Genomic DNA, 26,618 nt, shown 5'->3' on the forward strand with positions numbered 1-26,618 from the left:
AAGTTTGTCTGCGACACCACTTTATGAGTTAACGAATAGCCCCTGTTACGTCACCAAACGGCGTGCAACGGCGCCGCAGCGATGTCAAAGTTCAAAGCGATAATTGTAGGCTATCTAGTAATTCAGGCTTCTGTTGAACCGCGGCGACTCAAAGTCGCTGTTCTTCGACCGGGAGACAAGCGCTGCCGGCAGCCGGACAAAGCCCAAGGCCGTCTCCATGATGCCCACGGCGCGGCGTTGGCCAAATGTCATGCTTAACACCTCGCCAGACGGCTTGTACCTCTTCTTGGGGTCTTTGTTGGCCAACACGGCCTTGACGTTGTCCACGATCACCGACACTTGGCCGTGCACGTTGCCGGCGTTACGCTCCTTGGGCATGTCGACTGCGTCGCCTGCAACGAAGATGTCGTCGCGCTGGACAGTCTGCAGCGAGGGCCGCACGCGAACAGAGCCGTCTGCGACGAGCCACTCGGCCGGCAGGAACTCTGTGCGGCGACGGCCACCGGCTGACGGTACGATCAGATCAGCCTTGAGCGTTTCTCCCGTCGGAAGCTCCACGCCGCCGTCCACGACGCGACCGCGAGCGCCCAGCTTGAACTGAACGCCCATGCTGGTCAAGATGTTCTCAGTGTCCTTGCGCAAGCTCATCGGGTAGTGGTCCTTGAGCACTCTATCGTGGCCGTGGACCACGTACAGCTCCTTGTTGGGGTAGTTTGCAGCTATCTCGCCCATGAGCTCAAGATTGACCGCGCCGGCACCAAGGGCGACGATGGAATGCGCCGTGTGCACGCGCTCCCGAAAGCCCTTCCAGTGAGTCGCGATAGCGTCCGTCGTCAGTGGGACATCGTTAAAGGAGCGCCAGTGGCTTCCAGGGGCGAGCACGAGCACATCAAAGGGCACGGTCTCGCCTGATTCAAGCTCGACGTGCTTGTCGCCCACAGCGACGACTGCGCCCAGAACAAAGCGGCCGGCGTCTGTCGGCACCAGCCGGTCGTAGGGCACGGACACGCGGTCGTCGTAGTCGGCGACGGCATTTCGTGCAGTCGCCGGAAAGTACACTGTGCGTTCGCGATCGTTAATCACGACGATAGCTGTCTTCGACCGGTCGACAGCGTCCAGCAGGGCGTGCGCGACGCTCACGCCGCCGTAGCCGCCGCCGACAATCACGACTTGCTTGCGGGCACTGTCCGCCATGGCTCGCCGCTGGCGTGGGTCGACCTGCGGCTTTATACGCGGCGGCGGCGGTCTGGGCGGTCTGGCCGGGCGATGCCCGCGCCGCACGTGGTGCGGCTCCTGCGCCGCGCGCGTGCGGCTCATCTACGCCTAGCGCGATTGCGCGCCGCACGCCGTGCGGCTCGACACAGTCAACCAATGTATTGTTCAGTAATGCAGTCTCGAGCGGTGCTTGCCGGTCATCAAGTCCTTGCCCTTCAGCGATAATATCATGGGTCCCGGGATGCCCACAAAGCCAAACAGCGGCATCTTGGCCGCTCCAGAAGCGTTGTGAGGGCCAAACGTCATGCCGAGCGCCTCCTTGCCCACGACGTAGGTCTTTGGCAGCGGCACGCCCGCCAGATAGGCAGCGACGTTGGGCGTCAGCACGTTCAAATGCGCCTCCAGCTTGGCCAGCTGGCGCTCCTCCGGTAGATCGGCCACGTCGCCGACAGCAAATACGTCGGGCCGCACCGTGCTCTGCAGCTTCAGGTTCACCAGCACGGAGCCGTCCTCTGCCAGCCAATTCGGCGGCAGGAAGTCTGTGTTTCTCTTGGCCGACGTCGTGGGCACCACCAGGTCGGCCTCCAGTGTTTCTCCTGTTGACAGGCGCACTCCGCCCGGCACGATCTCAGCTCGCGTGTTGAGCAGAATCTTGGCACCCAGCTTCTGCAGGATCTTCTCGGTCTTGATCCGAGTCTTGAGCGGGTACAGGTCCTTCAGCACGTGTTCGCCCGAGTGCACCAGGTACACGTTCTTCTTCGGGTACTTGGCCAGGATCTCGCCGACCAGCTCGAGGTTGACGGAGCCGCCTCCGACGGCCACAATTGTCTTTGCGTCGGCCACCTTCTTGCGGTACTCGGCAAAATGCTTGACCACGTCGGCATGCGAGTCCGGGGCGTCGACAAACGACGACCACTTGCTGCCCGTGGCAATCACAAGCACGTCAAACGGCAGTACAGTGCCAGACACCAGGGTGACAGACTTCTCGCCAACAGACACAACCTCGTCGGTGATCACGCGGCCGCACTCCGAGTTGCCTTCGAACAGGCGGTCCAGTGGTCCCGAGAGCTGCTCGGTCATGTCCTCGACAAGGTTGCGCGGCGTCGCCGGCAGCCACAGCGAGCGCTCACGCTTGTTGATGACCGTGATGAATGTGTCCGAGCTCTTCACCTGGCGCTGGAGCAGCAGAGCCAGGTAGGCTCCGGATGGGCCACCGCCCACGATAACAACTTGCTTCTTCATTGTAGTTTTCAGTGACCGTGGCGATCTTGTGGACGTACTTGCGGGCCTATTGTTATTTATATTCTACCCTCCGTTTACTGAAGCAGCCACTAGTGCATATGTTCGGCAGCTTGCCGTAACGTGTCGCCCGCGGAGCAAGCCGCATGGCCTACTTTGTCACCCTCGATGGCGTGGCACACCGAATTTTGCGCTGGGTTGGTGGGACTAGGGTTGGTGGGACTAACGCAATGACCAAGTCATCAACTGTACAGCTTTAGTGGCTTATAAATTAACACAGTGGTGTACAGATAAGCTTAGTAATGAAGCGAACAGGGGCTTCTTCAGTCCCCCCGGACCAGTACTCAGGACCGCTAATGCAGCACGTCCAGTAGCGTGCGGCTGACCATGAATAATAATTGGTAAGCTGACTTTGTCATTCTATTATACAATGGACGTACAATGGACGGGATGAGGTGTGCTATGCGGTGCGCGCTACATGCGGGGTTGGCGCGCACCTATCTAAGCGGTGCGTCGAGGAACTGGCACGCTGACAAAGGCGGCCGACGACTACCTCCGGACGGGGTTGTCGGCCGCCGGGGCGGACTTTACGGCCAAACTTAGCTCCGAGACCGACGCTCAGGCGTTAGACCTAACGAACGCTCAGGCATTGGTGTCCTGCGACAGCTCGGTCGCCAGCGCCAGGCCATCGTAGCGCCAGGCTTCAAACCGCCAGTTCAGGTTCTTGTTCCAGTTGATCCCGTAGCCCGGACCGCTCGTACGCTCGATTCCACCAGACCGTGGCATGCTACGCGCATAAACCAGACGGCCGACGCGGGAATGGACCATTGCCATGCAGCACATGGCGCACGGCTCGTGGGACGTGTAGAGCTCCAGATTGTGGCACAGATACGCCTGCGCAGACGGCGCGGCGTCCGGGTCAGTCTCTGCACGCGCCCGGCGCGCTAGTTCGCCGGCGGCCACAAGCGCGATGCATTGCATGCCGCTGTGAAATAGCGGATTGCCTGACGTCTGGCGGCGATCGGTAGTTTCGGCGACCACCTTGCCGGTCGCAGGGTCGACGATAACGGTCGCTGCCGGGAGCTCGCCGTCGGCGCCGGCACGCGCGACCAGCTCGGCCACGCGTTGCATGTGCGCTTCCGCAGCCACGGCCACTGACTCGGCCATTTCCATCTTGCTGCCGTCAGCTCTGGTGCGGCCGGCAACTTACACAGCCTGCGGGTTGCCGCGCCACATGATCGGCCACGTTCCCTCGGACCATTCCTTCGACAGCTGCTTAGTAGGCGCCGCATAGCGAGGGGCGCGAATGATCTCTGGAACAAACAGCTTCGGGTTCTGCACCGCACGTGCCAGCGCATGCTCGGTCATCGGCTGCAGCACCCGGCGAATCTCGGCCTCGGAAGGAACTGCATCGACGCTGCAGATCAGAATCGTCAGCAATGCGCTGTCGCCCTCGTCGCGCTTGGCTAGCCGTCGCAGGTGGTTGAGCGAGTGCGGCTCTTCGCCAAGCTCTTTCTTGAAATGCCTGTAGTCAGCACCACGGCAGCCGCCCAACTTACGCCAGGATCGTCGAGGCCATCTTCGCAGGAATCACTGCCACCCAGACGTCGACTGCCGTTAGCGCCGGTCGCCAGACAACTTACGCAGCTCGAGCTCGTGCATCCACTCATCGTGGGCCTTGATCTGCGTGAACCGGGCAGCCACGCCTGTCGCTGCCGGCTCGCTCTCGCCAGCAGCACGTCGCGCAACCTTGCCTCCCGCCGCCTCCGCCGCCGATCCACTGGACGGCGCGTGGTTGTTGTGCGAGCCATGGGTGTGTATCCGATTGTGATTGAACGGTATGTGTCCGTCCGCGGCGCCGCCTGCGCCGGCCGCGTGCGCGCCAATTGTACGCGCAGTCATGCTGCCGTCTGCGGTGCCGTCGATCTGCGAGCGCTCCGTGCCGGCCGCGCTCTTGAGTTCTGCGCTCGATCGCATCGTCCGGGCATGGTCATGATTGTGCAAATTTTCGCGCTTATGTAATGTGAGCCGCGCGAGCCTGCGGCTCATCGTCTCTGCGGCCCACGCAGCCGCGCCCGCGCCTACAATGCCCGAAGCAGGGTCTAGTAAGATGAGAGTCGTTCTCGTCTATGTACACTAATGGATCATAACCACTGGCTTGCCCGGCTCCCAGTCCCGCAGCATGTTCTGCACGTTGACCCAATACTTGAGCCGGATGGTGGCCAGCTTGGCGGCGTCCAAGTCGTTGGCGTCAAACGCGGCCGAGACGTCGCGCTGGATGTCCGCAATGCGCTCGTCATTCTCTTCCTTGATCTGGGCGATCTCCTCCTCCGTAGTCGCTTCCTCGACCTGCTCGTGGACGTCATATAGCTCAGCCAGGAGCTCAACGTCCTGGGTCATTCTCTTGCTGTCATCCTCCTGCACGCCGAATCCCTGCTCCTCCAAGAGGTAGAGTGCGCGTGAGAGCGGTTGAGAGAGCGTGGAGTACGCCTTGTTGAGCTTGGCCGAGGCGTCTTCGAACTTGGCCTTATCTTCGTCCGTCCGGGCCAGATCGGGGTGCGTCTTCGCCTGGAGACGCAGGAATTCTGACCGCAGCTGACGGGCGTTCAGATCAAACGGACACGCAGGAGGGGGGCCGTCCTTGAAGGTGCCGGGAAAGAGGTTGAAGTACTCGAGAATGGCCCAGGGCTGCGCGGCCCGAAAGCCGCGCACGAGCGTCGGCGCAAGCCGTCCAGCAGTTGTCAACCTCAGCAGACAACCAGCTGTCCGGATCATCGGCCGTGCCTGCACGACCGTGTGTATGCCTGCCGCGAGGAGTCGGCCAGAGGTCGCCATGTCGTCGTGTATAGTCTCGTCGGAGGGCCCGGATCGTCTATCTAGAGAGGTCACCTGACATTCACGTGACCATGACGCACTATACACGTGACGCCCGTCTGCAGCATCACGTGAGAACAAGCACGGCTGCCTCGGCTTCTACCCCACATCCTTGTCTTGCCGAGCTGACGAAAGACGGAGCCGCCAGCCAGATCAGTGACTACTTAGCAGCCTCCGCCAGAAAGCAGGTCCAGACTGCCAGAGCGTCTTCCAGAGCGAACAAGACACACTCGAAGTAAACCAGACGTCTCGCGAAATGACCAAAGATTACGGGTGAGTGATCGATATCGATTGGTTGACAGTGTCTGACAGCCAGGGCTGTCCGCGAAGCCATCCGCGGCATCCTCAAGAAACCAGACTACGACGACGGATCCATCGGGCCCGTCCTCGTGCGCCTAGCATGGCATGCGTCCGGCACATACGACAAGAAGACCAACACGGGCGGATCAAACGGTGCCACGATGCGGTACGAAATCGAGGCCAAGGACGGCGCCAACGCTGGTCTGGAGCACGCCCGGGCGTTTCTGGAGCCTATCAAGAAGCAGTTCCCGTGGATCTCGTATGCCGACCTATGGACCCTTGCCGGCGTAGTCGCCGTGGAGGCGATGGGGGGGCCCGAGATTCCGTGGAAGTCTGGTCGCCAGGACGACACCAACGACTCATACGTGCCGCCAAACGGCCGGCTGCCGGACGTAAGTGAGCTTTCTGACATCTGTCTGACTCCAGGGTGCACAGGGCCAAGATCATCTGCGCCACATCTTCTACCGCATGGGCTTCAACGATCAGGAGATCGTGGCGCTGTCTGGTGCTCACAACCTTGGTCGCTGTCACGCCGACCGCTCCGGGTTCGACGGCCCGTGGGTGCCCAACCCGACCCGCTTCTCAAACACATACTTCAAGCTTCTACTGCATCACGAGTGGACCAAAGGCAAGAACAAAGTCGGCGTGGAGCAGTACAACGATTCCGACAATGAGCTGATGATGCTACCTGCCGATATCTCGCTGATCAAGGATGACAAGTTCCGCGTCTACGTTGAAAAGTACGCTGCCGACCGCGACCTCTTCTTCCGGGACTTCTCAGCGGCGTTTGCCAAGCTGATCGAGCTAGGTGTGCAGCGCGATGCCAGTGGACTGGCCGTGCGCAACAAAGAGATCCGTGCCAAGCTGTAGTGCGACTGGTCGCAACAAGCAATACACATTCTGAACAAACTAGCGTAGCCAACACTCTGGAGACCCAGTGGGTGGGAGCGATCGCGTGCACGGGCGACGCGCACGGCCGAGAGCGCGAGCCTCCCGTAAATCCGGGTAACTGCAGCGCAGTCTCCGGGTAACGTGAGACACAGCCCTTCCGGCTGTCCGGGCGCCACAGCGCCACGCAGCGTGACATTCTGTCAGCAGAGCCGGGCCATTCGACCACATTGTCACACCAACCAGTCACTCATGTCCGAGTATGAGCCGGACCCGCACGCTACGCAACGCCCCCCGCGACGCCTGGCCTGCCCCCGCCTGCCACTTGTGCTCCACCCCACCGCGCGGGGCCATGCTCGAGCCCTCGCTTGAGCCGAGTGAGCAGGAACGCCTTGGCTTCCGTAACCCATGGTCGGGCTCCACGACCCCTCGGCTGGGACTACCCCAGGCCCCAATACAAGCGACCTCGCTCGCCCGTATGACGCCGTACCGCCCTAATAAGGACACATAGATCACGGTGATGGTCCGTTGGCCTATGCGAGCACGCTGATTGGTTACCCCCGGATTCACTAGCGCCGCACCGCCGTCGTACCGTCAGCTTGAGTTCCTAATCTAGCTAGACGTTCTCAACAACCGCACGCCTGACGCCAGCCTGTGATTGCTTTTGCCCCAATGAGAATAGTGCATTGTCAAGCAAAATGGGCTGCCTGACGATCGTGGCGGCGATGCCCGTCTACACGGTCATAGCCGTGGCTCCGCGGTCTCCCAGCTAGAGCCATCGTCACAGCATGAGAAAAGGCCACAGTCGCTTGCGCACTGCAGGGCTTCATCCTGCTAGTCCGGGGAAGCCAGACTCAAGAGCCAAGGCCGACGAAAACATGGTAAAAACCGCACTACGACGTATGCTGCAGCAAGCTGCGGCAGACACTTAGCATGACGGAACGATCGCTGCATGCACGCCATCGAAGCAGCCGCTGGAATCCGCAGTGGCGTTTTAGTAAAATCTACAATCGGCCGGCAGCCATTGGAAGACGTCTGGACAGCCACCATTCGCAGCCACCGGCGTAATGCGTACCGGCAAAGGCTTCTCCGTGGCCGGAAATAGGACCACGGGGCCTTGCCAAAGCGCGCATGCAGCCACCGAACGCAGCTGCCGCCCCAGTCGTAAGACCGAGTGTCATAGGTGGCCACAGTCAGCCGGCCCCGGTCAGGCGGTCACGGCAAAAGCCGCGCGCCGCAAGCGTATTGTTCATTTGTAAACTTGTCCATTGGTTCGTTCAGAAAGTGCAGGGCCGAGTCGCAATCTCCGGCAAGCCCGAGCCCCGCAAGGGTAGTTGGTTTCAGTCAAGTAATCGGGTATTCGGACGTAAGCGCCATTCGGGTATCATCGCGTAGTCGTCGGCGGGGCTGCCGCTGACCTACGTCTGTCGGTTGCAGCGCACAGCCGTACTCCCGGCACAACCGGACGTTGCATCAGCCGAGGCCCAGTGCCTAGTCTAAAACGACCCCCGCCCGGGGTGTTGTAAACCAAGCCTGGAGCGAAGCTTATTCGTAGCCGTTAAGGTTCGGCCGGGGTGAAAAATTAGCACCTAGCGGCGCCGGCCTGGTCAGGCGGGCGCAGTCGTAGCACAGTAAGCCGGGCCGACCACAGCCGTGGCAGGTAGACGCCGCCCCAGACAACGCTAAGTGGCGCTGGAAAGAGCAAAGGCCGCCAGCAGCCGCCAGCAAGCGTCACCACATGGCTTCTGCATCCCACCACCACGATTAGTCAAGAGCAAAAAGTTGCGACAGCGATCGCTCACGGTCACCACCTGGTATCCCTCGTTACTTTCCTATAAAGAAGCGGCTTGCTTCCCCAGACTCTTTCCCCATCGCTTCGTAGCAACTGCTGAACACACTATCTGCATCAATGTCGACCATGTCTGACAACACGACCACCCGTTCAAATTCCGCCCACGAGGCCTTCAACAAGGAGACTGCCGACCTTGAGCGCGGTCTCAGCCGCATCGAGCGGGTCGAGCAGGCCCCTCATGACCCTGATCTCATCAAGATCGGAGAGTCGTACGTTTCCAAGCGCGAGCTGTGGGGAGCCTTCGGTGGTACCCTTAATCCTGGTATGTATCTGACGCACGGGCGGAGAGGGACAGGCCTTGGACAGTCCACTGGAAGCCAAAGAGCCGGTTTGTGCCAGCTCCGTGGCCAGCCGCTGTGCTGTGGCTGGCCACTGTGTGCGCCGATGGTGGGCCGCGTGATGTGAAAATTTTCACTCCCACGACCGCATCGGCGCCGCACCGGTAGTCTCAGACGGTCACTGCTGGTTGCAAACAAGGTCTGCAACCAGCAGCGACCATCTGAGGCTATCTGAGGCAACCAGCGGCCTGTCCAAGAGTCAGGGCGCGATTTTGGGCGTTGTTATGGTGGGTGGTCTGTCGTATATATAGTATACGGTGGCTCCGAAAAAGCTCCGAGATGGCTCCGGGCGCGCCGCACAACACGCCCGAGACCACCCACCGACTCATTTTCGGCCGTCCCGCCGCGCCTGGACTCCGAGGTCGCCGCCGAAGCGAGCCCGGAACAAGCTGGCCCTGTGAACATGTTGCTGACGTCGTTCAGGTCTCACTGCGCCGCCTTCGCGCAAATTCGCCAACCCTGCACCGTTGGGACTGTGCGCTTTCGCGCTCAGCACGTTCCTGTTGTCACTGATTAATGTCAACGCCCGCGGCGTTACCGAGCCTAAGATTGTTGTCGGCGTTGCTCTGTTCTATGGCGGCTTCATTCAGCTGTGTGCCGGTATGTGGGAGATGGTTCTCGAGAACACTTTCGGTGCCACTGCGTTGAGTTCGTATGGTGGTTTCTGGATGTCGTATGCTGCTATTGAGCTTAACGCCTTTGGTATTGTCTCGGCCTATGCCGACGACACCACTTCGTTGAACAATGCTGTCGGTTTCTTCCTGATCGGCTGGTTCATCTTCACATTCCTGCTCGTGCTGTGCACGCTGCGGTCGACTGTGGCGTTCTTCCTGCTGTTTTTCTTCCTTGATGTGACGTTCCTGCTGCTGGGAATCGGCAAGTTCTACCCGACCAACATTCACATCACCCAGGCGGGTGGCTATTTTGGTCTGTTGACGGCTTTCACCGCTTGGTACAACGCCTTCGCCGGTATGGCCACCAAGAACAACTCGCTGTTTGTGATCCACCCCGTCCCGATGCCGCAGGCGCGCTCGGCGGCTAAGGACGAGTAGAGTTCTGTTGTTGCTCTTTGTATGACTGTGTAATATGACTGATTTTGACGCAATGATGTGGCGTATTGTTCAGTGCGCGGAGTGTGCCGGTCGTGCCGCGTCCAGTGCTGCCTCGATCTGCTGACTAGTACGTCACGCCGGCTCGCCGAGCTTATGCCGAGGCACCAGCTGCTTGCCGAGCAGCGTAGCGACCCATATGACCGCCGTGCGACGATTGGCTAGCACGGCGCGATCGTTTGCACACACGCCGCACTTCGTGCGGCTCAAGAGAGCTGGGAAGGGGTGTGCGGCTCGTGCGGCTCAGATGTCCCATGTGCTTAGCCGCTAGCGCCCGACCCTTCTCCGTGTCACATCACATTGCCGACACCGCACGCCGACAGACCTTTGCAAAGGGCTCAGGCACGTTAACCGGCGTTCCAGGTGAGCGCGTGTAGGCCCTGGGGTCCACCGTCAGTGCGTGAACGGCAGACAACCGGAACCGTGTCGGGGCGCGTCGGAAGGCGTCGGATGTGTTTATGCACTCAGCTAGGCCAGAAAAGACGCGGAACCGGTCAGGGCACGCATTGCAGAGCCAGACAGCCGCCAAAAGCTCGGCTGTGCCTCGGTAGATCAAATAGAGCTGGGGAGAGCTAGTCCTGAGTGCTGTCGGTCGAATATCGGGAGCTAGCATAGTGTTACCTAAGCTTTTACCTAACCGTCCGTGTCTGTCCCCGCAAACCCAGAGCCGTGCCTACCCCGGTGGATCTGGCGCTCACCAAAGCGGTTCCGGGTGCCTGAGCCGACAGGTTTTTAAGATTCTCGCTAGATAGATATATATTAGACTCGCATCGTGGCTGGTCCGGGCGTTATGCGATGACCTGTCAGCGGCATCGACCATCCTGGATGACTCTTGACACGGTCGTTGACGGTTCCCATACACTCGACGACCGACGGTTGTTCCCTAGCGATGACTAGTGCCGGGCGGCAGACGATACTGCAGCGGAGGCAGTTGTGGCCAGTTGTGACGATATCCCAGATGGACAGACGATACCAAATGAGCGCATTTGCGCAGGCAAAGGCCTGGAGGTGCACACCCACTGACACCAACAGGGCACGGTCGTCCAGGTCGTCCAGACTGCCCCCGAGCAGACAGCGAGGTCTGCGGGCACCTGGACAGTTTAATATACCCAGAGCAAGTGACGGTTGCGGAGAGTGTGCACGATGTGACCCGATAGTCCGGCCCAAAGTGACACCACCTTACCCCGCCGCCAGCAACAGACCAGCACCGGCTGCCGGAAACCGAGCTGTCAGGTGTCCTGTCAGTCAGCAGGACTAGCTTCTGGCCAAGACGCCAGGCAGAGGGCCCGTGACCACCACTGGCAGTCGTAGCCAGGTCCGCCCGCTGCCATCCAGGCGGGCGCAAAGCCGCCCGTTTAAAGGCCAGCCATATCTGCAGCCACGCAGAACTCCAGTGCAGTCTGGTTGTACATTCGCGGCCGCAGGGAACGGGCGTATTTAAGGCGTCGGTCCAAGGGATCGAGGCGATCGCAAAGTGTCACGCCGCCCGCCCAGTTGCCTTTGGTGCGGGGAATCAACCACACCGCTAGCAACAGCCACTGGGCCGCTGGGCCGCTGGGCCGCCTCGTGGCCGTACGCCAGTGGCGGCACCCGTGATATTTATTCAAGCAGGCAGGGCGCAAAAAGGCGAAACTGCGGGGCTGGCCGTGGACTACGGGGATAGGGCGAAACCTACCTTGCCGCGGTTATATCCCGCACGCAGCCAACCGCCACCATATCTAGGTCGCTTGCATCCTGTGACTGCGACCGGCAGCGGCCGTGGCGTTGGCGTGGGGCCGGCAGACCCCGCACGTGTCGCTTGGCGTGGCCGACAGCACCGGTACCGGCGCCCGGAGCTGGCCGCCGGCACCATCCGACGGCACCGCTCGGCGGCAGTAGCCGGCCGTCGGGCCAGGCGCCAGTGCTGCCACGGTGGCACTGACAGCGCACTGCAGCGCCCACCACACTAGGGCCCGCAGCGGACGCCGCCATCGGCGCGCCCGTTCGGGCTATGGCTGCAGCAACGGCTCGCAGGCCTCCGTTGACGCGCTAGACATGCCAGCCACGCACGGCCGACCGGCCGCGACGGCCACGGCCGACCGGCGGCCTGGGCGCGCTCGGCGGCGATGCCGCCGCCGGGTAAGCTCGTTACGCCTGCCATCCCGATTAGGCTTCGTGCCTAGCAAGGAGCGCAACTTCGCCAAAAGTCGCAACGCGAGCCTCGATGGCCAAGTTGGTAAGGCGCGTCACTAGTAATGACGAGATCATCGGTTCGAATCCGTTTCGAGGCACTTTTTTTGCACCTTGCGCGCTGTGCCCGTGTCTGGATGGGGGCGTCTAGGTTGCACGCGGAGTGTAGGCTACGTAGCCCGCGTCGATGGGACGCATGCCTGTTGCGTCTGGAGCGGGCTTTGGTGGACCCGCAAGCGGCCCAGCGGGCGCCCGCGCGACCGGACGCCGGCTGCACTGCTACGCTGGCGCGGCTCTTCTGTCGCGGCCATGTTGGGGCCACCCAACGCTTTCGGACAGTGGGGGTCTGCGCAGACGCAGCCCTGCAGGCGCCACCTAGCTCGAGTCATTGTGCAATCGCCGCCGCCGCGTGTGCCCGCCCAAATTGACCCGGAGGTGTTGGTGGGCCATCTGTGCTCTACGGTGCTGAGCCGGCGTAGCAGTGCGACGGTAAGGGTGGGCCTGGGCCATGGCCCGCTGGAAGGACGCGAGAGCTCGTCGCGATTGTGGCCGGGCGTCGCTGCGGACGCCGCGGCCTTTGAGCCAGCGGTCTTTGCACCGCAGTATTTGGTGCACGGTCTCTTCGCCAGCAGCCTCGACGCAAACGACAACTCGCCAGTGATCTCTCGCATCTACGCCGGCAGCCCTCGCAGGCCGGCAGGCCTGCTTAGATCCAGAAATATGCTCTTGAACGTCTCCTGTAGCGTCCTCAGGGAACCGGTCTGCGCATCGGGATATGTTTTACCCCCATCGGCGTACGCCGCTGCCAGCCTCTGGTAAAAACATTGCCGTCGCGGCCACCCGCCGGCTCTTGCCGCAGCTCAGGCGTCGACGCGGGCAACACGATGGGTGGTGATCCCGCGAACTCGGAGCTCGCCGTGGGGGCGGACCGCCGGGCTGGAACCCGCGCCGCACGATCCACCGGAGACCCGTTTGGGTCGGTCGCCGGTGACCCGGGCTGTCGTCGACCCGGGTCACCGTCGACCCGGTAGCGTGCGGCGCGGGTCGTACCACATTGTTTGGTAGCTCCGGACCGTGGCAGCTGCTATACACAGCGGCCGATCTCGCGGTCGACGCCCTCCTGGACCCTCTGTAGGCCAGCACGGCATCTACGGTGTCTGGCCAGCTCTGGGCCGTCGCAGGCGCGATCAGAGCATCACACATCCGCACCGGCCGATCACAGGCTTGGCGGCCCAGCCAAGCGTGATCCAGCGCGCTGACAGAGTCAGGCGACCGGCCAGAGGGAAGGTCGCCGCGCTCGTGGCCTCTTGAAAACAACGGCGCACGGCGGTACAGCCAGGCGAGCCGGTCCAGACGAGGTCGGCGGTTGACACGGCATCAGGCATCACGCGTGATTGCTTAATTACGCGATGACTTTCCCCAAAAAACCGCCGGGATCCTCCACATCCACCTAAAAGCCCGACACAACCGCGCACACAGCGCAGATCGCGATGGAAGCGGTAGCGGCGGGGCCGCTGAGCCAGGTAGGTTGCAGGAAGCGCTTGCTGAGGGCAGGATGACTTCGACAAGCTCGAGGCCGACAAGAAACTCGGCCGGCTGCGGTTCCTGATCGAGCGCTCAAAGGTGTACTCGTCGATTCTGTCGGAGCGGCTGCAGCAGCAGCAGCAGGAAAAGCAGGAGCGGGCGCGGCAGAGCGCGGCCGCAGAGAGCGCACCCGCTAGTGCGCCCGTGGACGCGATCGACCGCAAGGAGAATGGCGACAAGTTCGCGGTGGTTGTGCGGCGACAGACGCGCAGCGGAGCTGCGGCGTCCAAGCCGCTGGCAGAGGCCAAGCCGCAGGCGCCGGCCAAGCCGCCGGCCAAGCCGCTGGCGCCGGCCGGCCGCAACACGCGGCGGACGGCGCGGACGCGCAAGCAGTCCACGTACAGCATTGCGGACTACCTGACCAAGGACGACCTGGCCGGGTCCACGTCGGTCAAGGATGCACTCAAGGCGCCGGAGACGGCCGCAGAGGCGCCGGCACCGGCGCGGGCGTCGCGGCAGCCGTCGCTGATCACGGGCGGCGAGCTGCGCGACTACCAGCTGGCGGGCGTGGACTGGCTGGTGTCGCTGTACGAGAACGGGCTGAACGGGATCCTGGCGGACGAGATGGGCCTCGGGTATGTGGTCGTGCGGACACGCTGACGGCAGCAAAACGCTGCAGACGATCTCGTTTCTCGCGTTCCTGATCGAAAAGGGCTCGACCGGGCCGTTTCTGATCGTCGGCCCGCTGTCGACGATCCAGAACTGGGTGTCGGAGATCGAGCGGTTCGCGCCGACGGTGCCGGCACTGCTGTACCACGGCACGCCGGCCGAGCGCGAGGCGCTGCGGGAGCGGCACATGCGGCGACTGGGGCCCGGGTTCCCGATCGTGGTGACGTCGTATGACATTGTGATGAACGACCGCGTGCACCTGCAGCACCTGCGGTGGAAGTACATTGTGATCGACGAGGGCCACCGCATCAAGAACCTCAACTGCCGGCTGATCAAGGAGCTCAAGGCGTACGACTCGGCGAACCGGCTGCTGATCACGGGCACGCCGCTGCAGAACAACCTGGTCGAGCTGTGGTCGCTGCTCAACTTTCTGCTGCCCGACATTTTCCACGACCTCGAGCTGTTCCAGTCCTGGTTTGACTTCTCGGCGCTGAACGAGGAGGGCGGCACGCAGCAGATTCTGGACGAGGAGAACCGGTCGTCGATCGTGTCGAACCTGCACGCGATACTGAAGCCGTTTCTGCTGCGGCGGCTGAAGAGCGACGTGGAGTGCGCGCTGCCGCCGAAACGCGAGTACGTGCTGTACGCGCCGCTGACGGCGTCGCAGCAGGCGCTGTACAAGAGCCTGATAGACGGGACTGTGCGGGAGTACCTGTTGGCGGAGATAATGGAGAGCCGGCGGGGCTCGGCGGCGGACGAGGCGGAGGACGAGGGCGAGGCGGCGGAGGCTGCGGAGACCGCGGAGGCCGACGACGCGTCCGAGGCGGTGTTTGTGCCGGAGCCGTCGGAGCCGTCGGAGCGGTCAGAGCCGTCGGAACCGTCGGAGGCGCCGGCGTCGGACGACGAGAGCCCCCGCAAGCGGCCCCGGCTCATGCGCGCCGTCCGCCAGCGCGCCGAGGCCGACGACGACTCGGACGGCAGCCCCCGGCGCGCGCGGTTCGCGCGGCGGGCCGCCGCCGTGCGCCCCGGCCAGTACGCCGAGCCGTCAGACACGCAGTACTTTCGCGAGCTGCTCGAGGGCGCGCCCCGGGAGCGGCCCAACGGCCGCGCGGCCCGCGCCGTGGCCGCCGCCGAGGCCGCCGCCGCCGCCGAGGCGCAGGCCGAGGACGCGCTCGCAAGCGCGCGCAAGCTGATCGGCAACAAGAAGCTGCAGAACCTGATCATGCAGCTGCGACTGGCGTGCGACTCGCCGCACATCTTCTACGCGCCGTGGGAGGACGCCGAGACCGGGGCCGAGGTCGACGAGTCGATCGTGAACGCATCGGGCAAGATGCTGCTGCTGGACCGGCTCCTGCCCGAGCTGTTCAAGCGCGACCACAAGGTGCTGATCTTCAGCCAGTTCGCCAAGATGCTCGACCTCATCCAGGACTACGCCGAGGTCGTCCGCGGCTGGAACGTGTGCCGGCTGGACGGGTCGGTCAAGCAGACCACGCGCAAGCAGCAGATCGAGGCCTTCAACTCGCGGCCCGACCACCGGCTGTTCCTGCTGTCGACGCGGGCGGGCGGGCTGGGCATCAACCTGACGTCGGCCGACACGGTCATCCTGTTCGACAGCGACTGGAACCCGCAGGCGGACCTGCAGGCCATGGACCGCGCGCACCGCATCGGCCAGAAGCGGCCGGTGATCGTGTACCGGCTGGCAACGGCCGGCACGGTCGAGCAGACGATCCTGCAGAAGGCCGAGGCCAAGCGCCAGCTCGAGAAGCTGGTCATCCAAAAGGGCAAGTTCAAGAGCCTGCTCAAGGCCGGAGCCGACGACGACCTGACCAACCTGCTGCTGGCCGAGGACGGCACCGAGCGCTTCGACGTCAAGGAGCGCGGCGACGTCATCCTGACCGACGAGGAGCTCGAGATCCTGCTCGACCGCAGCGCGGACGCCTACGAGCGCCGCCAGGAGACGGGCACGGTCAAGGTCTTTGAGACCAAGAACGAGAGCGACACGCTGCTGTAATACATTATTCGCTGGGACGGAGCGCGCGCTGGACGACGCCGCAGAACGACTCGAACACGGCGGGCTGGGTGCCGTAGACCCAGACGACGGTGACGGCGCCGGCGCCGGCGACGATGTCAGCCGCGAACGCGTGGTCGCCGGGGGGGGCGGGCGCGTCCGGCCGCCGGCGGCGGAACGCGCGCGACCAGACGTCGCCGTGGCTGGCGACCCGCAGCGGGCCGGTGCCGGACACGGCGAGGTGCGGGTTGGAGCGCAGCGCGGCCTGCAGCGCCGGCAGGACCGCCTCGGGCGGGCCAGCGGCGAACGTGGCCGGCGGCCGCGGCAGCAGCGGCCGCAGCCGCGCGCCGACGGCGGGCCGGACGAGCTCGGGCGGCAGCCGCGTGCCGTGGATGGCCCAGCCCAGCGCCCAGCGGCGCGTGTCGCCTTGGACGAACTCGGCCAGGACGTAGTTGTCGAGCGCGCGCGCGCGCAGGTCGCCCACGGCGGCCACCAGGCTGTCGAGCTTGCCAAACATGGTCGTGTACCAGCGCACGGCGTCGCCGAGGCGCTCGCTGTCGGCGAGCATGCGGCGGAAAAAGCCGAGCTCGCCGCCGGGCGTGATCATTTCGGGGTCGGCTGCCGCGGTCGTGCGCCGGACGGCCTTGCCGGCCGCGCCGGCGTCAGCCTCGACGCGCGAGCCGTAGAACGGCGGGTTGCACATGGTGAAGTCGAGGGTGGCGCGGCCGAGGGCGGCCGGATCGACGAGCGGGCCGGCCGGATCGGTGGCCACGACGGCAATGCGCTCGGCCAGGCCGTTGCGCGCGACGTTGGCTGCGGCGGCGGCCACGGCGGCCGCGTCGGCGTCCGTGGCGACCATGGCCCAGTCCGGCCGGAGCCGCACGGCCAGCAGCGCGTAGATCGCCGAGACGCCGGTGCCGCTGGGGTCAGCTTGCCCGCACACAGACGTACATGTCCAGGCCGACGACGGGCCGGTCGGCGGCGGTGCGCGCGCGGTCGGCGTCGACGACGTCCTGGATCCACAGCACGTAGTTGAGCCGGTTGGGCACGCGCGGACAGAGCCGGGCCGGATCGAGGACGACGTCGAGGCCAAAGTCGGCGCGCAGGAGCGCGGCCGTGAGCGCGCTGGGTCAGTGGGGCCGGGCGCGACGTACCAGACGGCGGCGGGGTCGTCGAAGTCGACGGCGCCGTCGGGCGCGAGCCGCGCGAGGACGGGGTCGGCGGCGGCCAGCCGGCGGAAGTCGGGGGCCGCGTGCGCGTAGGGGTTGCGGGGATGCATGCGCCGCACGGAGCGCGGCGCGGCGGCAAGTGTGCCCGGTTGCCGGGGCAACCGCGCGCGGTTGCCCCGGCAACCGCGCGCAGCGGCCCGGCGGCGGCCCTGCTGTTGCCGGGGCAACGCGCGCGGCCGGCGCCACGTTGCCCCGGCAACGCGGTGCGCGTTGGCCGGGCAACCGCGGCGTTGCCCCAGCAACGCCGCTCCCACCGACCTTCTCTGACTCAGCGCTCTCTCCTCCGCGCAATGGTCCGTCCCTCGCTCGCCCGCGCCCTCGCCCACACCGCCCGCCGGTACGCGGCCGCCGGCGCCGTCGCCGGCGCGCCCGTCCGACAGATCGCCATCGTCGGATCCGGCCCCGCCGGGTTCTACACCGCGCACCGGATCCTCGCCAAGGCCGACGCCGACGTCCAGATCGACATGTACGAGAACCTGCCCGTGCCGTACGGGCTCGTGCGCTACGGCGTCGCGCCGGACCACCCCGAGGTCAAGAACTGCATCGACACCTTCGACAAGGTCGGCCAGCACCCCCGCTTCCGCTTTGTCGGCAACACGGCGGTCGGCCGCCGCGGCGACAACGGCGTCCCGCTCGAAGCCGTCGTGCGCAACTACGACCAGGTCGTCTTCGCGTACGGCGCCGACTCGGACAAGAAGCTGGGCGTCGACGGCGAGCAGCTGCACGGCGTGTACTCGGCGCGGCAGTTTGTGGGCTGGTACAACGGGCTGCCCGAGTGCCGCGGGCTGAATCCGGACCTGAGCGGCGACGAGGCTGTCGTGATCGGGCAGGGCAACGTGGCGCTCGACGTGGCACGCATGTTGCTGGCGCCCATTGACCACCTGGCCCGGACCGACATCAGCCGCGACGCGCTGCAAGTCCTGGCCGCCAGCAACGTCCGCCGGGTGCGCGTCGTCGGCCGCCGCGGCCTCGCCCAGAGCGCGTTCACCAACAAGGAGCTGCGCGAGCTGCTGGCGCTGCCCGGCGTCGGCTTCGCGCCGGTGGCGGCGTCGCAGCTGGACCCGCTGGCGCTGTTCGCCAAGGATCTGCCGCGGGCGCTCAAGCGCATGGTCGGCCTCGTCCAGAAAGGCTCCGCGGCCGGCCCGGACGCGCCGCGCCAGTGGTCGCTCGAGCACCTGCTGTCGCCGGCGCGGGTCCTGGCGCGGCCGGACGCGGCCGCCGTGGGCGGCGTCGAGTTTGTGGTCAACGAGCTCCGCCAGGACAGCCTGGCGGCCGACGCCCGCGCCGCGCCGACCGACGCCCGCCGCGTGCTGCCGGCCGACGTCGTGTTCAAGTCCGTCGGCTACGACTGCACGCCCCTGGACGACTTTGAGTACGTCACCGGCGCGCGGTTCCGGGCCGGCGACCGGCTCGTGCCCAACGCCGGCGGCCGCGTCCTCCGCACAGACGGCACGCCGGCCCCCGGCTGCTACGTGGCCGGCTGGGTCAAGCGCGGCCCGACCGGCGTCATCGCCTCGACCATGATGGACGCGTTCGACACGGCCGAGGCCGTGCTGGCCGACGGCGCGGCGGCCGCTCCGGCCGACCGCGGCGGCTGGCCGGCCGTCCACGCCGAGCTCGCCCGCGGCGGCAGTCTGCCGTGGCGGCCGGTCTCGTGGGCCGACTGGTGCGCGATCGACGCGGCCGAACGGGCGGCCGCGGTCGACGGCGCCGACCGCCGCAAGCTGCTGTCGGTGGAGGCCATGCTGGACGTTCTTGCCTGATGTATATATTCCCCCAATGCCGTTCCTCTAAGTGACGAGCCGCTCGACGTGCTCGGCAATGGCCAGCGACGACGTCAGCCCCGGGCTCTCGATCCCGAGCAGGTTGACCACGCCGGGCAGGTCCGGCTCGGCGCGGATGACAAAGTCCTGGAACCCGCTGCCGGGCCCGGCCAGTTTCGGCCGAACGCCGGCGTAGTCCGGGGCCAGCGCGGCCCGGTCGACGCCTGGCAGGTACCGCGAGACCTCGGCGAAGACGTCGTCGAGCTGGCTGCCGCTGGCGGCGACGTCGTCGGCGGACGACGTCCATTCGACGTTGGGCCCGAACCGCAGCCGGCCGGCGAGATCGAGCGTCAGGTGGGTGCCGAGCCCGGCGTGGCCGGCCGGACAGGGGTACACGAGCCGCGACGTCTTTGGCTGCGACGCCGAGTACGAGAAGTACGAGCCCTTGGCGTAGAACGCCTGGACGTGGCGGTCGGGCGGGAGGAGGAGGTTGGCCACGGCGGGCGCGCTGAGGCCGGCGCAATTGATGACCGAGCCGACGCGCGCGGTCGCGCCGGCGCCCGCCGGGCCGCCGAACACGACCTCGTACTCGCTGCCGACGCGCTCGATGGACTCGATCGCCGTCTGCAGGGCCAGGTCGCCGCCGTGGGCCTCGAGATCGCCGTGGAGGAAGGCCATGAGCTCGTGGGCGGACACGATTCCGGTCGTGGGCGACTCGAGCACGGCAGCGCGCGCCCGGACGGCCGGCTCGGCCGCGGCGGCCGCGTCCAGCGGCACGAACGCGGTCGGCACGCCGAGCTGGCGGGCGCGCGAGTGCATTTCCTCGAGGTAGGCGTGCTCGGCCTCGTCCTGGGCCAGGATCCACTTGCCTGGAGTCAGCGGGGGGCGCGGGAGGACGTACCGCAGCGGCGGTGGGCCAGGCCGTTGCGGCCGCACGTGTCGTAGAGCAGGTGCTTGCCGCGGATGCACAGGTCGGCCTTGAGCGAGCCCGGCGGGTAGTAGAGGCCGGCGTGGATGACCTCGGAGTTGCGCGAGGAGGTCTCGGTGCCGACGGCGGCATGGCGCTCGGCGACGAGGACGGCGGTGCCGGCGCGGCGGGCGAGGCGGGCGCCGACGGCGAGGCCGACGACGCCGGCGCCGACGACGAGATGCGAAAAGTCGGGCATGGGGGCGGAGAGCGGCGGGGGGCGGGAAGGATCACGTGTGCGCCGCAGGGCGTGCGGCGGCGCGGTGCGCGGCGCGTGGCGCCGCGGCGCGCACCGCCACATGCGCGGTACCTGCGCTAGCCACACGTGGCAAGCGCACATGCAGCACAAAATTCCGCGGTACGCTAGCGCGGCGCCTTTGTCCGCGCCGTTTGCCGTAGCTCGATTCGGCGCGGCCGCTGCAGTCCGCGGCGCCACTGGCCGGCCCCTACGCGCTAGCCCGCCCGCCGCGGCCGCTAGGCGGCTGAGCGCTGGCCGCCGCGCACGGCGGCCGCGCACGCGCCGGCCGGAGAAACGCGAGCGGACTGGCGCGGACCGGTGCCAGCGGCCACGGCTCCTTGCATCTGCCACCGCCGGAGGGCGTGTGGACCAGGGGCCGCCCCCTGGTCGCGGCCCCTGCGCGCCGGGTGCGGCTGGGACGGCGGCCGGCGTGCGTCCGCGCAGCCAGCCGGCGCGCGGCGGCACGCTGGGCGCAGCCGCCGGGCGTAGTGTCGGCCGCAGGCCGGCGGCGCGGCGAGATCGGCGCCACGTCCCAGCCTCGCCTACGGCAAATTGCAAGGACCGCGGCCGCCACACGTACGGCGGCCGACCCACACGTGAGCGGCCGCCCACCGCGAACAGACGTCACGCTCGCCACCGGCCGAGCCCTGGTTTCAGCCCCCTGGGGCGGCGCAGTGCTGCGCGTGGCGGCGCGCGCATCGCGGCGTGCAGCGGCCGTGCAGCACCCGCCCGGGCTGCACCGCCACCGGCCATGCGCCGGTGTTGCCTGGAACGGGCTAGCGCGAGTCCGCTAGGTCCACGTCAGCTCGCCAGTCCGCTGCACGTCCGGCCAAGGCTCGTAGCAAATGGCCCGCAGCCGCGCTACGCCGCCTTCGGCTACCGCCGGCTCCCACTGCATGACACGCCGCGCTAGGGTGTCTGCCAGTATCTGCATGCGCCACAGTTACGCGTCGACGGGCGCAAATCTTACAGACCGTAATTATAGCATTCTATATATATCTATTACCCTCCTCGCATCACGTGCGCACAGGCGCATCCCTTTTTTGCTCCTTTTTGGCTGCCTCGTCGACCTCGACTTTGTTTGACTGACGATCTGCTTGGCCTGCAACCAGAAATTTTTCCCGTTTTTGTTTCCAGACTCTACAGACGCTGCGGACGGACAACTACGAGGTGAGTCCGACTCGGCCGCGCCCGCACGCGGCCGGAAGCGGCCGCGCAGGCCGGAGAGCCCGCCCACGACGCCGCCAGCGAGGACGCCAACGACGGCGGCTGCGGCCTCCAGACTGCCGCCGGCCAGCCGCGGCCGGTCCGGCCGCCGTCGCCGGCCCCGTGGCCGGCCATTGCCGCCCGCTGCCGCCGCTGGCCGCGCTCGTTGCGCCGTGGCGGCCGTCCGCCGGCCGTCGCCGCCGTCGCCGATCGGCCGACCAGAGCTGACCTCCTAGGTACAATGTCACGGTCCCATACTCGGTCGTCGGTGGCATCCTCGCAGCCGGCACCGTCGGTCGACGCGCGGAACCCGTTCCTGTCGTCAGCCGACTCGTACGCAGACGACCGCGCGTCGTACGCCTCGGACATCTCGGACACGTCGGACGTGGCGCTGCACAACCTCTCGCGGGACAGCTACCGGCCGACGTCCACGGTCCGCGACTCGGGCGCACACACACCGTACTTTGACGCCAGCGGGCGCGAAATCGTGTACTCGTCGCAGTCGTCGGCCATGTCGTCGCACTCAAACTCGTCGTCGATTGCCGGGCTCGGGTCGGAGTACGACCGGTACCCGCCGCGGTCGTCGCGGATGACGCTGTCCAATTACCCCGTGGCGTCATCGCGGGCGTCGTCAGCGTCGATGCTCGGCGGGTCGGGCATGTCGACGTCGTCGGACCCCGACTTCTCGCCGTTCGGCGGGTACCCGGTGTCGTCGTTTCCGCTCCACATCGAGGAGACCGAGGCAGACGACTACATGCACAACCCGGACCCGGTCCTGGACGCCAAGCTGGACGCGGCCTGCCACCGGCTGGACACGCGCGGCGCGCTGAACCTGTGCTCGCTGTCGATCATGTTCTTCGGCGCGATCGCGGTGTTTGTGATCCTGCCGGTGCTGACGTTCACCGGCAAGGCCGGCTCGGGCGGCGGCACGGTGACCAAGTACATCGAGCTCACGGACTACACGTACCCGATCCTGGCGGCGGTGCGCACGTCGCTGATCGACCCCGACACGCCGTCGGACGCGCGCACGCGGCTGGACAAGGACGGCAACACGATGAACCTCGTGTTCTCGGACGAGTTCAACCAGGTCGGCCGCACGTTCTACCCCGGCGACGACCAGTTCTGGGAGGCCGTCAACATCCACTACGCGGCCACGCAGGACCTGGAGTGGTACGAGCCGGACGCGGTCACGACGCGGGACGGCGCGCTGATCCTGCGCATGGACGCGTTCAAGAACCACGACCTGGACTACCGGTCGGGCATGATGCAGAGCTGGAACAAGCTGTGCTTCACCGGCGGCTACATCGAGATCTCGGCGTCGCTGCCCGGCCGCGGCGACAAGATGGGCTTCTGGCCCGGCCTGTGGACGATGGGCAACCTGGGCCGGCCGGGCTACATGGCCACGACGGACGGCGTGTGGCCGTACTCGTACGACGAGTGCGACGGCGGCATCACGCCGAACCAGTCGTCCACCGACGGCATCTCGTACCTCCCCGGCCAGCGGCTCAACGCGTGCACGTGCTCGGGCGAGGACCACCCCAGCCCGGGCACCGGCCGCGGCGCGCCCGAGATCGACATCATCGAGGGCTCGGTCGCGAGCTACAACACGACGACCAAGGCCGGCATCGCGTCGCAGTCGCTGCAGACGGCGCCGTTCGACGTGTGGTACTACCCCAACTACGACTTCATCGAGATCAACAACCACAACCTGACCGAGATGAACACGTACACCGGCGGGCCGTTCCAGCAGGCCATCTCGGCCGTGACCGTGCTCAACCCGGAGTGGTACGACGGCGCCAACTTCCAGAAGTACGCGATCGAGTACGCGCCGGGCACCGAGGACGGCTACACGCGGTGGTTTGTCGGCGACGACTGGACGTACACGCTCTACGGCAAGGCCCTGGGCCCCAACGGCAACATCGGCGCGCGCCCGATCTCGAAGGAGCCCATGTCGATCATCATGAACTTCGGCCTCTCGACGTCGTGGGTCTACATCGACTGGAACGAGCTCGAGTTCCCGTCCGAGATGGCCATCGACTACGTGCGCATCTACCAGAAAGAGGGCAACGAGAGCTTGACGTGCGATCCCGAAGGATACCCGACGACGACCTACATCTCCGAGCACGCCAACGCATACGCCAACTTCAACCTGACCAAGTGGCACACGGCGGGCTACACCAACCCAAAGAACAGCCTCATGGACGGCTGCTGAGCGGCCGGCGGCGAGCGCCGGCTGCTGGACGGTCCGCAGCATTCATGGAACGTCCTGCCAGCGATCCGCCCTCATGGCCTGCCGCGTGCACGGCCCCTCCCCCGGATCCCGCCGGCTGGCGCTGGCCAAACCTTTTGACACGATATATACATATATAGATCTGATGCATATGGCTTTACACTCCTTCCGACATGTCTGAACCTTTGCCTTATGCCTGTATCAATACAAAACAGAATCCGACGGAGTGCTGGTGGGGACGCGGTGGGCGGTGTGGCCGCATGTGGCCGCCGAGTAGCCGCCGCGGGTGTAGGAAGAGCCGCCAAGCGGGCGTGGCTGTAGCCGCGGGAGCTGCAGCGGCCATACTAATAGCCGCAGGAGCCGCCTGCGTATGGCCGCTGCGGCGTCGCGCGGCTGTAGGAAAAGCCGCCAAGTAGCCGCGCGCGTACGGCCCCAGACGCCGCGGCGCCAGTAGCCGCAGGGGCCGCGTGCGTAGGGCCGCGAGACGCCGCGGCCGCCGTACGAGCAGCCGCCAAGTAGCCGCGTGCGTGTGGCCCCTGCGGCGTCTCGCGGCCATACGATTAGCCGCAGTAGCCGCGCACCAATTGCCGCGAGACGCCGCGGTGGCCGCCATATAGCCGCATAGAGCCACCTGAGGTCACCTGCGCGACGCATCCCACACGGCCCCTGGCCGAGCCGCACGCATATAGCCGCATATAGCCGCACTTCCTCGGACGACCCTGCGTCCCCATACAGCCGCACGTCCGTTCAATCTCACACCTCTGCCAGCACCCGCCTACGACGGCACGCCCTTGTACTCGTTCTCCGCAAAGATCTTCGCCCGCCGTTTCCGCCGCCGCCGCGCCTTGACGTGGTTGTAGTCTCGCCACTTGGACCACATCGTCAGCGCCAGCAGCACCGACACAATGATCGTCGCCACCGTCGGCACAATCACCTCCACCGACACCCGCGTCGTCCGCTGGTACGGGCACGTCGCGTCCGTCCCTCCCGACACCCAGCAGTTGGCTCCGGCAATCGAGTTGAGCTCGACAAAGGCCGCGCCGTAGCCCGCGTTCGCCAGCGCCAGCCGCAGATACGAGTTCTGCAGCGCCGTCCGCGGCAGGCTCAGCGACCCCGTGTGTCCCGACTCGGCCGAGCACTTTGCGTCCGCAAACGTCGCCGCCGACGCGCTCAGCGTCCACTCGTACGACTCCTTGTCGATCCGGCACGCCGCGTGCTGCTGCGGAGAGTAGCACGACGTCACGGTCCAGCCGTCAGGCGTGATCACCGCACACTGGTGGCTTTGGTCCGAGCTCGCCACCACCGGCGGCTGGCCCGGCGACCACGACCAGATCGAGTTCTGCAGGAACGACGTCACAAACGACTCCATGTCCGAGTGCGTCGAGTTGAGCACCGGCGAGTACCCGCACGCCACGTAGTCGCGCACGCTCGCCGCCGTGAACGCGTCGTCGTTGTTGTCCCACGCCAGGAGCCACGACGGCGCCAGGTGCGTGTCGCCGATGTACATGCCGTTGTCGCCGAGCGAGCACACGCCGTTGAGCCGCGTCCCGGTCGTGTGCGACGTCGACGACGACGTCGAGATCATGCGCGACTCTTCAAACAGTAGCTCTGACGGCGGGAACATCGAGTCCAGGTCCTGGTCGTAGGGGTACGTGTCGTTTCCGATCTCGATCACCCCGTACGTGAACAGCAGCCGGTGGTCGTCCACGTAGAGCACCTTGTCCAGCAGCGGCCAGCCGTTCGAGTCACGGCCAGAGTCATCCCACGTCAGCCGCGACTCGCGGTCGCTGTCGAGCTCGGTCGGCGTGTACATCCAGTACCGCAGTTTGCCGCGGATCTGGTCACTGACCAGGTCGGCCGTGAACGACACCTGGGCGGCTGCCGACACCGTGGTCGACGCCGCTGTGCTCGATGGCCGCACGGACGAGAGCGAAGCTCGCGCTGTCGTGTGCAGCCGTGCTGACGAGGGCGTGGACAGCCGGATCGACGAATGGCTGGCCGCGACCGAATGGGCCGCCGAAGACAGCGCCGAGGCCCCCGACGACAGCACCGAGGCCGCCGATCCACGGGTTTCCGATGCGTGCGACGCCACCGTGGTCGCCGCGGCTGTCGCCGGCTCCGCGGCCAGCCCGGCCGCCAGTTGCCGGCGCTGCACACGCGTCTCTTGGCCGTCCCGCGGCCATCGGAGGTTGAGCGTGATGATGGCCGCGCCGGCGGCCAGGTTCGTGTCTGTGTCGGCAATCCAGTCGTAGATGGCGTCCAGCAGATTGTTGATCGTCACGTTCTCGGCGCAGTAGACGGTGCTGCCGCCGCCGGAGAAGCCAGCCAGACCGTTGTCGACGGTATCGGGACGGCCAACAAACGGGCACAGCTGGAGTGTGGCATTGTTCGGGTTCCAGAACAGGTCCACGAACACGCGCCGGAAGCCCACGTCGAGCAGCTGGCTCGTCAGTGCCAGCGAATCGGCCGTGTAGTTGTATTTATCGAGGATCACAGTGTTGAGGTTCACGCCGGGGTACGTCAGCTGGTCGATCGAGACGTTCTGGGCAAGGTCGCGCTGCGACTGGATCGCAAAGAACTCGCTGTCCTGCTGCGTCAACTGGCTCCATTGCGGCAGAGACATGGCGTCTGCGCCGGACGTGGCCGCGGACTCGGTTGCTCCGGAAGACGAGGTGTGCCGCGTCACGTGCGCTATCTTCACGTGGATGCGGCTATGCGCCACGGCTGAGCCCGGGCGGCTGGCGTTGCGGTGGCGCACAGCCGCGTGGCGCATAGCCGCACGCGGCGCCTCACGCGGCGG

The 26,618-nt window shown here is 65.9% G+C and overlaps 13 protein-coding genes and 1 non-coding gene across 14 annotated transcripts; 6 read left to right on the forward strand and 8 right to left on the reverse strand.

Moving 5' to 3' along the window:
• Positions 1–84: 84 nt before the first annotated feature.
• V1510DRAFT_414738 (uncharacterized protein) lies at positions 85–1,244 on the reverse strand. The gene has a single exon (XM_066933471.1). The coding sequence runs from the start codon at positions 1,192–1,194 to the stop codon at positions 115–117; it is 1,080 nt and encodes a 359-aa protein (XP_066789669.1). The 5' UTR covers positions 1,195–1,244; the 3' UTR covers positions 85–114.
• A 115-nt stretch (positions 1,245–1,359) lies between these two features.
• V1510DRAFT_414740 (uncharacterized protein) lies at positions 1,360–2,701 on the reverse strand. The gene has a single exon (XM_066933472.1). The coding sequence runs from the start codon at positions 2,455–2,457 to the stop codon at positions 1,381–1,383; it is 1,077 nt and encodes a 358-aa protein (XP_066789670.1). The 5' UTR covers positions 2,458–2,701; the 3' UTR covers positions 1,360–1,380.
• Positions 2,702–2,718: 17 nt separating this feature from the next.
• V1510DRAFT_103201 (cytidine deaminase-like protein) lies at positions 2,719–4,931 on the reverse strand. The gene is made up of 4 exons (XM_066930204.1): positions 4,098–4,931; positions 4,014–4,065; positions 3,665–3,979; positions 2,719–3,631 (listed from the first exon to the last, which is right to left on the reverse strand). The coding sequence occupies exons 1-4, from the start codon at positions 4,501–4,503 to the stop codon at positions 3,097–3,099; spliced, it is 1,308 nt and encodes a 435-aa protein (XP_066789671.1). The 5' UTR covers positions 4,504–4,931; the 3' UTR covers positions 2,719–3,096.
• On the reverse strand, positions 4,591–5,229 carry V1510DRAFT_363491 (uncharacterized protein; the record flags this gene model as incomplete). Its single annotated transcript, XM_066931134.1, has 1 exon — positions 4,591–5,229. The coding sequence occupies one exon, from the start codon at positions 5,227–5,229 to the stop codon at positions 4,591–4,593; it is 639 nt and encodes a 212-aa protein (XP_066789672.1).
• Positions 5,230–5,444: 215 nt separating this feature from the next.
• On the forward strand, positions 5,445–6,537 carry V1510DRAFT_414745 (heme peroxidase). Its single transcript, XM_066933473.1, has 3 exons — positions 5,445–5,601; positions 5,645–6,020; positions 6,055–6,537. Exons 1-3 carry the CDS (start codon positions 5,585–5,587, stop codon positions 6,496–6,498), a joined length of 837 nt encoding a protein of 278 aa, XP_066789673.1. The 5' UTR covers positions 5,445–5,584; the 3' UTR covers positions 6,499–6,537.
• A 1,786-nt stretch (positions 6,538–8,323) lies between these two features.
• On the forward strand, positions 8,324–9,812 carry V1510DRAFT_414748 (GPR1/FUN34/yaaH family-domain-containing protein). Its single transcript, XM_066933474.1, has 2 exons — positions 8,324–8,630; positions 9,130–9,812. The coding sequence occupies exons 1-2, from the start codon at positions 8,426–8,428 to the stop codon at positions 9,756–9,758; spliced, it is 834 nt and encodes a 277-aa protein (XP_066789674.1). The 5' UTR covers positions 8,324–8,425; the 3' UTR covers positions 9,759–9,812.
• Positions 9,813–12,012: 2,200 nt separating this feature from the next.
• On the forward strand, positions 12,013–12,085 carry V1510DRAFT_t93. The gene has a single exon. It is a non-coding gene; the product is annotated as a tRNA-Thr (tRNA).
• Positions 12,086–13,039: 954 nt separating this feature from the next.
• Positions 13,040–14,030, reverse strand: V1510DRAFT_103437 (uncharacterized protein). Its single transcript, XM_066930205.1, has one exon. The coding sequence runs from the start codon at positions 13,913–13,915 to the stop codon at positions 13,172–13,174; it is 744 nt and encodes a 247-aa protein (XP_066789675.1). The 5' UTR covers positions 13,916–14,030; the 3' UTR covers positions 13,040–13,171.
• V1510DRAFT_103442 (P-loop containing nucleoside triphosphate hydrolase protein) lies at positions 14,025–16,344 on the forward strand. Its single transcript, XM_066930206.1, has 2 exons — positions 14,025–14,143; positions 14,175–16,344. Exons 1-2 carry the CDS (start codon positions 14,133–14,135, stop codon positions 16,186–16,188), a joined length of 2,025 nt encoding a protein of 674 aa, XP_066789676.1. The 5' UTR covers positions 14,025–14,132; the 3' UTR covers positions 16,189–16,344.
• V1510DRAFT_392559 (uncharacterized protein) lies at positions 16,166–17,464 on the reverse strand (the record flags this gene model as incomplete). Its single annotated transcript, XM_066931797.1, has 3 exons — positions 16,166–17,105; positions 17,137–17,310; positions 17,340–17,464. The coding sequence occupies 3 exons, from the start codon at positions 17,462–17,464 to the stop codon at positions 16,193–16,195; spliced, it is 1,212 nt and encodes a 403-aa protein (XP_066789677.1). The 3' UTR covers positions 16,166–16,192.
• Positions 17,465–17,719: 255 nt separating this feature from the next.
• On the forward strand, positions 17,720–19,208 carry V1510DRAFT_414762 (NADPH-adrenodoxin reductase). The gene has a single exon (XM_066933475.1). It carries the CDS (start codon positions 17,879–17,881, stop codon positions 19,175–19,177), a length of 1,299 nt encoding a protein of 432 aa, XP_066789678.1. The 5' UTR covers positions 17,720–17,878; the 3' UTR covers positions 19,178–19,208.
• Positions 19,205–20,343, reverse strand: V1510DRAFT_363340 (putative FAD-dependent oxidoreductase; the record flags this gene model as incomplete). Its single annotated transcript, XM_066931126.1, has 2 exons — positions 19,205–20,046; positions 20,079–20,343. The coding sequence occupies 2 exons, from the start codon at positions 20,341–20,343 to the stop codon at positions 19,205–19,207; spliced, it is 1,107 nt and encodes a 368-aa protein (XP_066789679.1).
• A 1,122-nt stretch (positions 20,344–21,465) lies between these two features.
• V1510DRAFT_376358 (beta-glucan synthesis-associated protein KRE6) lies at positions 21,466–24,044 on the forward strand. The gene is made up of 2 exons (XM_066931560.1): positions 21,466–21,552; positions 21,825–24,044. The coding sequence occupies exon 2, from the start codon at positions 21,830–21,832 to the stop codon at positions 23,798–23,800; it is 1,971 nt and encodes a 656-aa protein (XP_066789680.1). The 5' UTR covers positions 21,466–21,552; positions 21,825–21,829; the 3' UTR covers positions 23,801–24,044.
• A 379-nt stretch (positions 24,045–24,423) lies between these two features.
• Positions 24,424–26,479, reverse strand: V1510DRAFT_414767 (uncharacterized protein). The gene has a single exon (XM_066933476.1). The coding sequence runs from the start codon at positions 26,439–26,441 to the stop codon at positions 24,594–24,596; it is 1,848 nt and encodes a 615-aa protein (XP_066789681.1). The 5' UTR covers positions 26,442–26,479; the 3' UTR covers positions 24,424–24,593.
• Positions 26,480–26,618: the final 139 nt, after the last annotated feature.

The sequence above is a fragment of the Dipodascopsis tothii genome, assembly GCF_038497935.1.
Source record: "Dipodascopsis tothii strain CBS 759.85 unplaced genomic scaffold V1510scaffold_10, whole genome shotgun sequence".
In the NCBI taxonomy this organism is placed as follows: Eukaryota; Fungi; Ascomycota; class Lipomycetes; order Lipomycetales; family Lipomycetaceae; genus Neoaidaea; species Neoaidaea tothii.

Coding starts and splice junctions, on each gene's coding strand:
- V1510DRAFT_414738 (XM_066933471.1), bottom strand. CDS start 1,194: ATGGCGGACAGTGCCCGCAAGCAAGTCGTGATTGTCGGCGGCGGCTAC.
- V1510DRAFT_414740 (XM_066933472.1), bottom strand. CDS start 2,457: ATGAAGAAGCAAGTTGTTATCGTGGGCGGTGGCCCATCCGGAGCCTAC.
- V1510DRAFT_103201 (XM_066930204.1), bottom strand. CDS start 4,503: ATGAGCCGCAGGCTCGCGCGGCTCACATTACATAAGCGCGAAAATTTG. Junction 4,066..4,097: donor GATGCACGAGCTCGAGCTGC/GTAAGTTGTCTG, acceptor CGCTAACGGCAG/TCGACGTCTGGGTGGCAGTG. Junction 3,632..3,664: donor CGCGGCAACCCGCAGGCTGT/GTAAGTTGCCGG, acceptor AGCTGACGGCAG/CAAGATGGAAATGGCCGAGT.
- V1510DRAFT_414745 (XM_066933473.1), top strand. Junction 6,021..6,054: donor CAAACGGCCGGCTGCCGGAC/GTAAGTGAGCTT, acceptor GTCTGACTCCAG/GGTGCACAGGGCCAAGATCA.
- V1510DRAFT_414748 (XM_066933474.1), top strand. CDS start 8,426: ATGTCGACCATGTCTGACAACACGACCACCCGTTCAAATTCCGCCCAC. Junction 8,631..9,129: donor CGGTGGTACCCTTAATCCTG/GTATGTATCTGA, acceptor GACGTCGTTCAG/GTCTCACTGCGCCGCCTTCG.
- V1510DRAFT_103437 (XM_066930205.1), bottom strand. CDS start 13,915: ATGCTGTACGTGGACTGCTTGCGCGTCCGCGCCGTCCGCCGCGTGTTG.
- V1510DRAFT_414762 (XM_066933475.1), top strand. CDS start 17,879: ATGTACGAGAACCTGCCCGTGCCGTACGGGCTCGTGCGCTACGGCGTC.
- V1510DRAFT_376358 (XM_066931560.1), top strand. CDS start 21,830: ATGTCACGGTCCCATACTCGGTCGTCGGTGGCATCCTCGCAGCCGGCA.
- V1510DRAFT_414767 (XM_066933476.1), bottom strand. CDS start 26,441: ATGTCTCTGCCGCAATGGAGCCAGTTGACGCAGCAGGACAGCGAGTTC.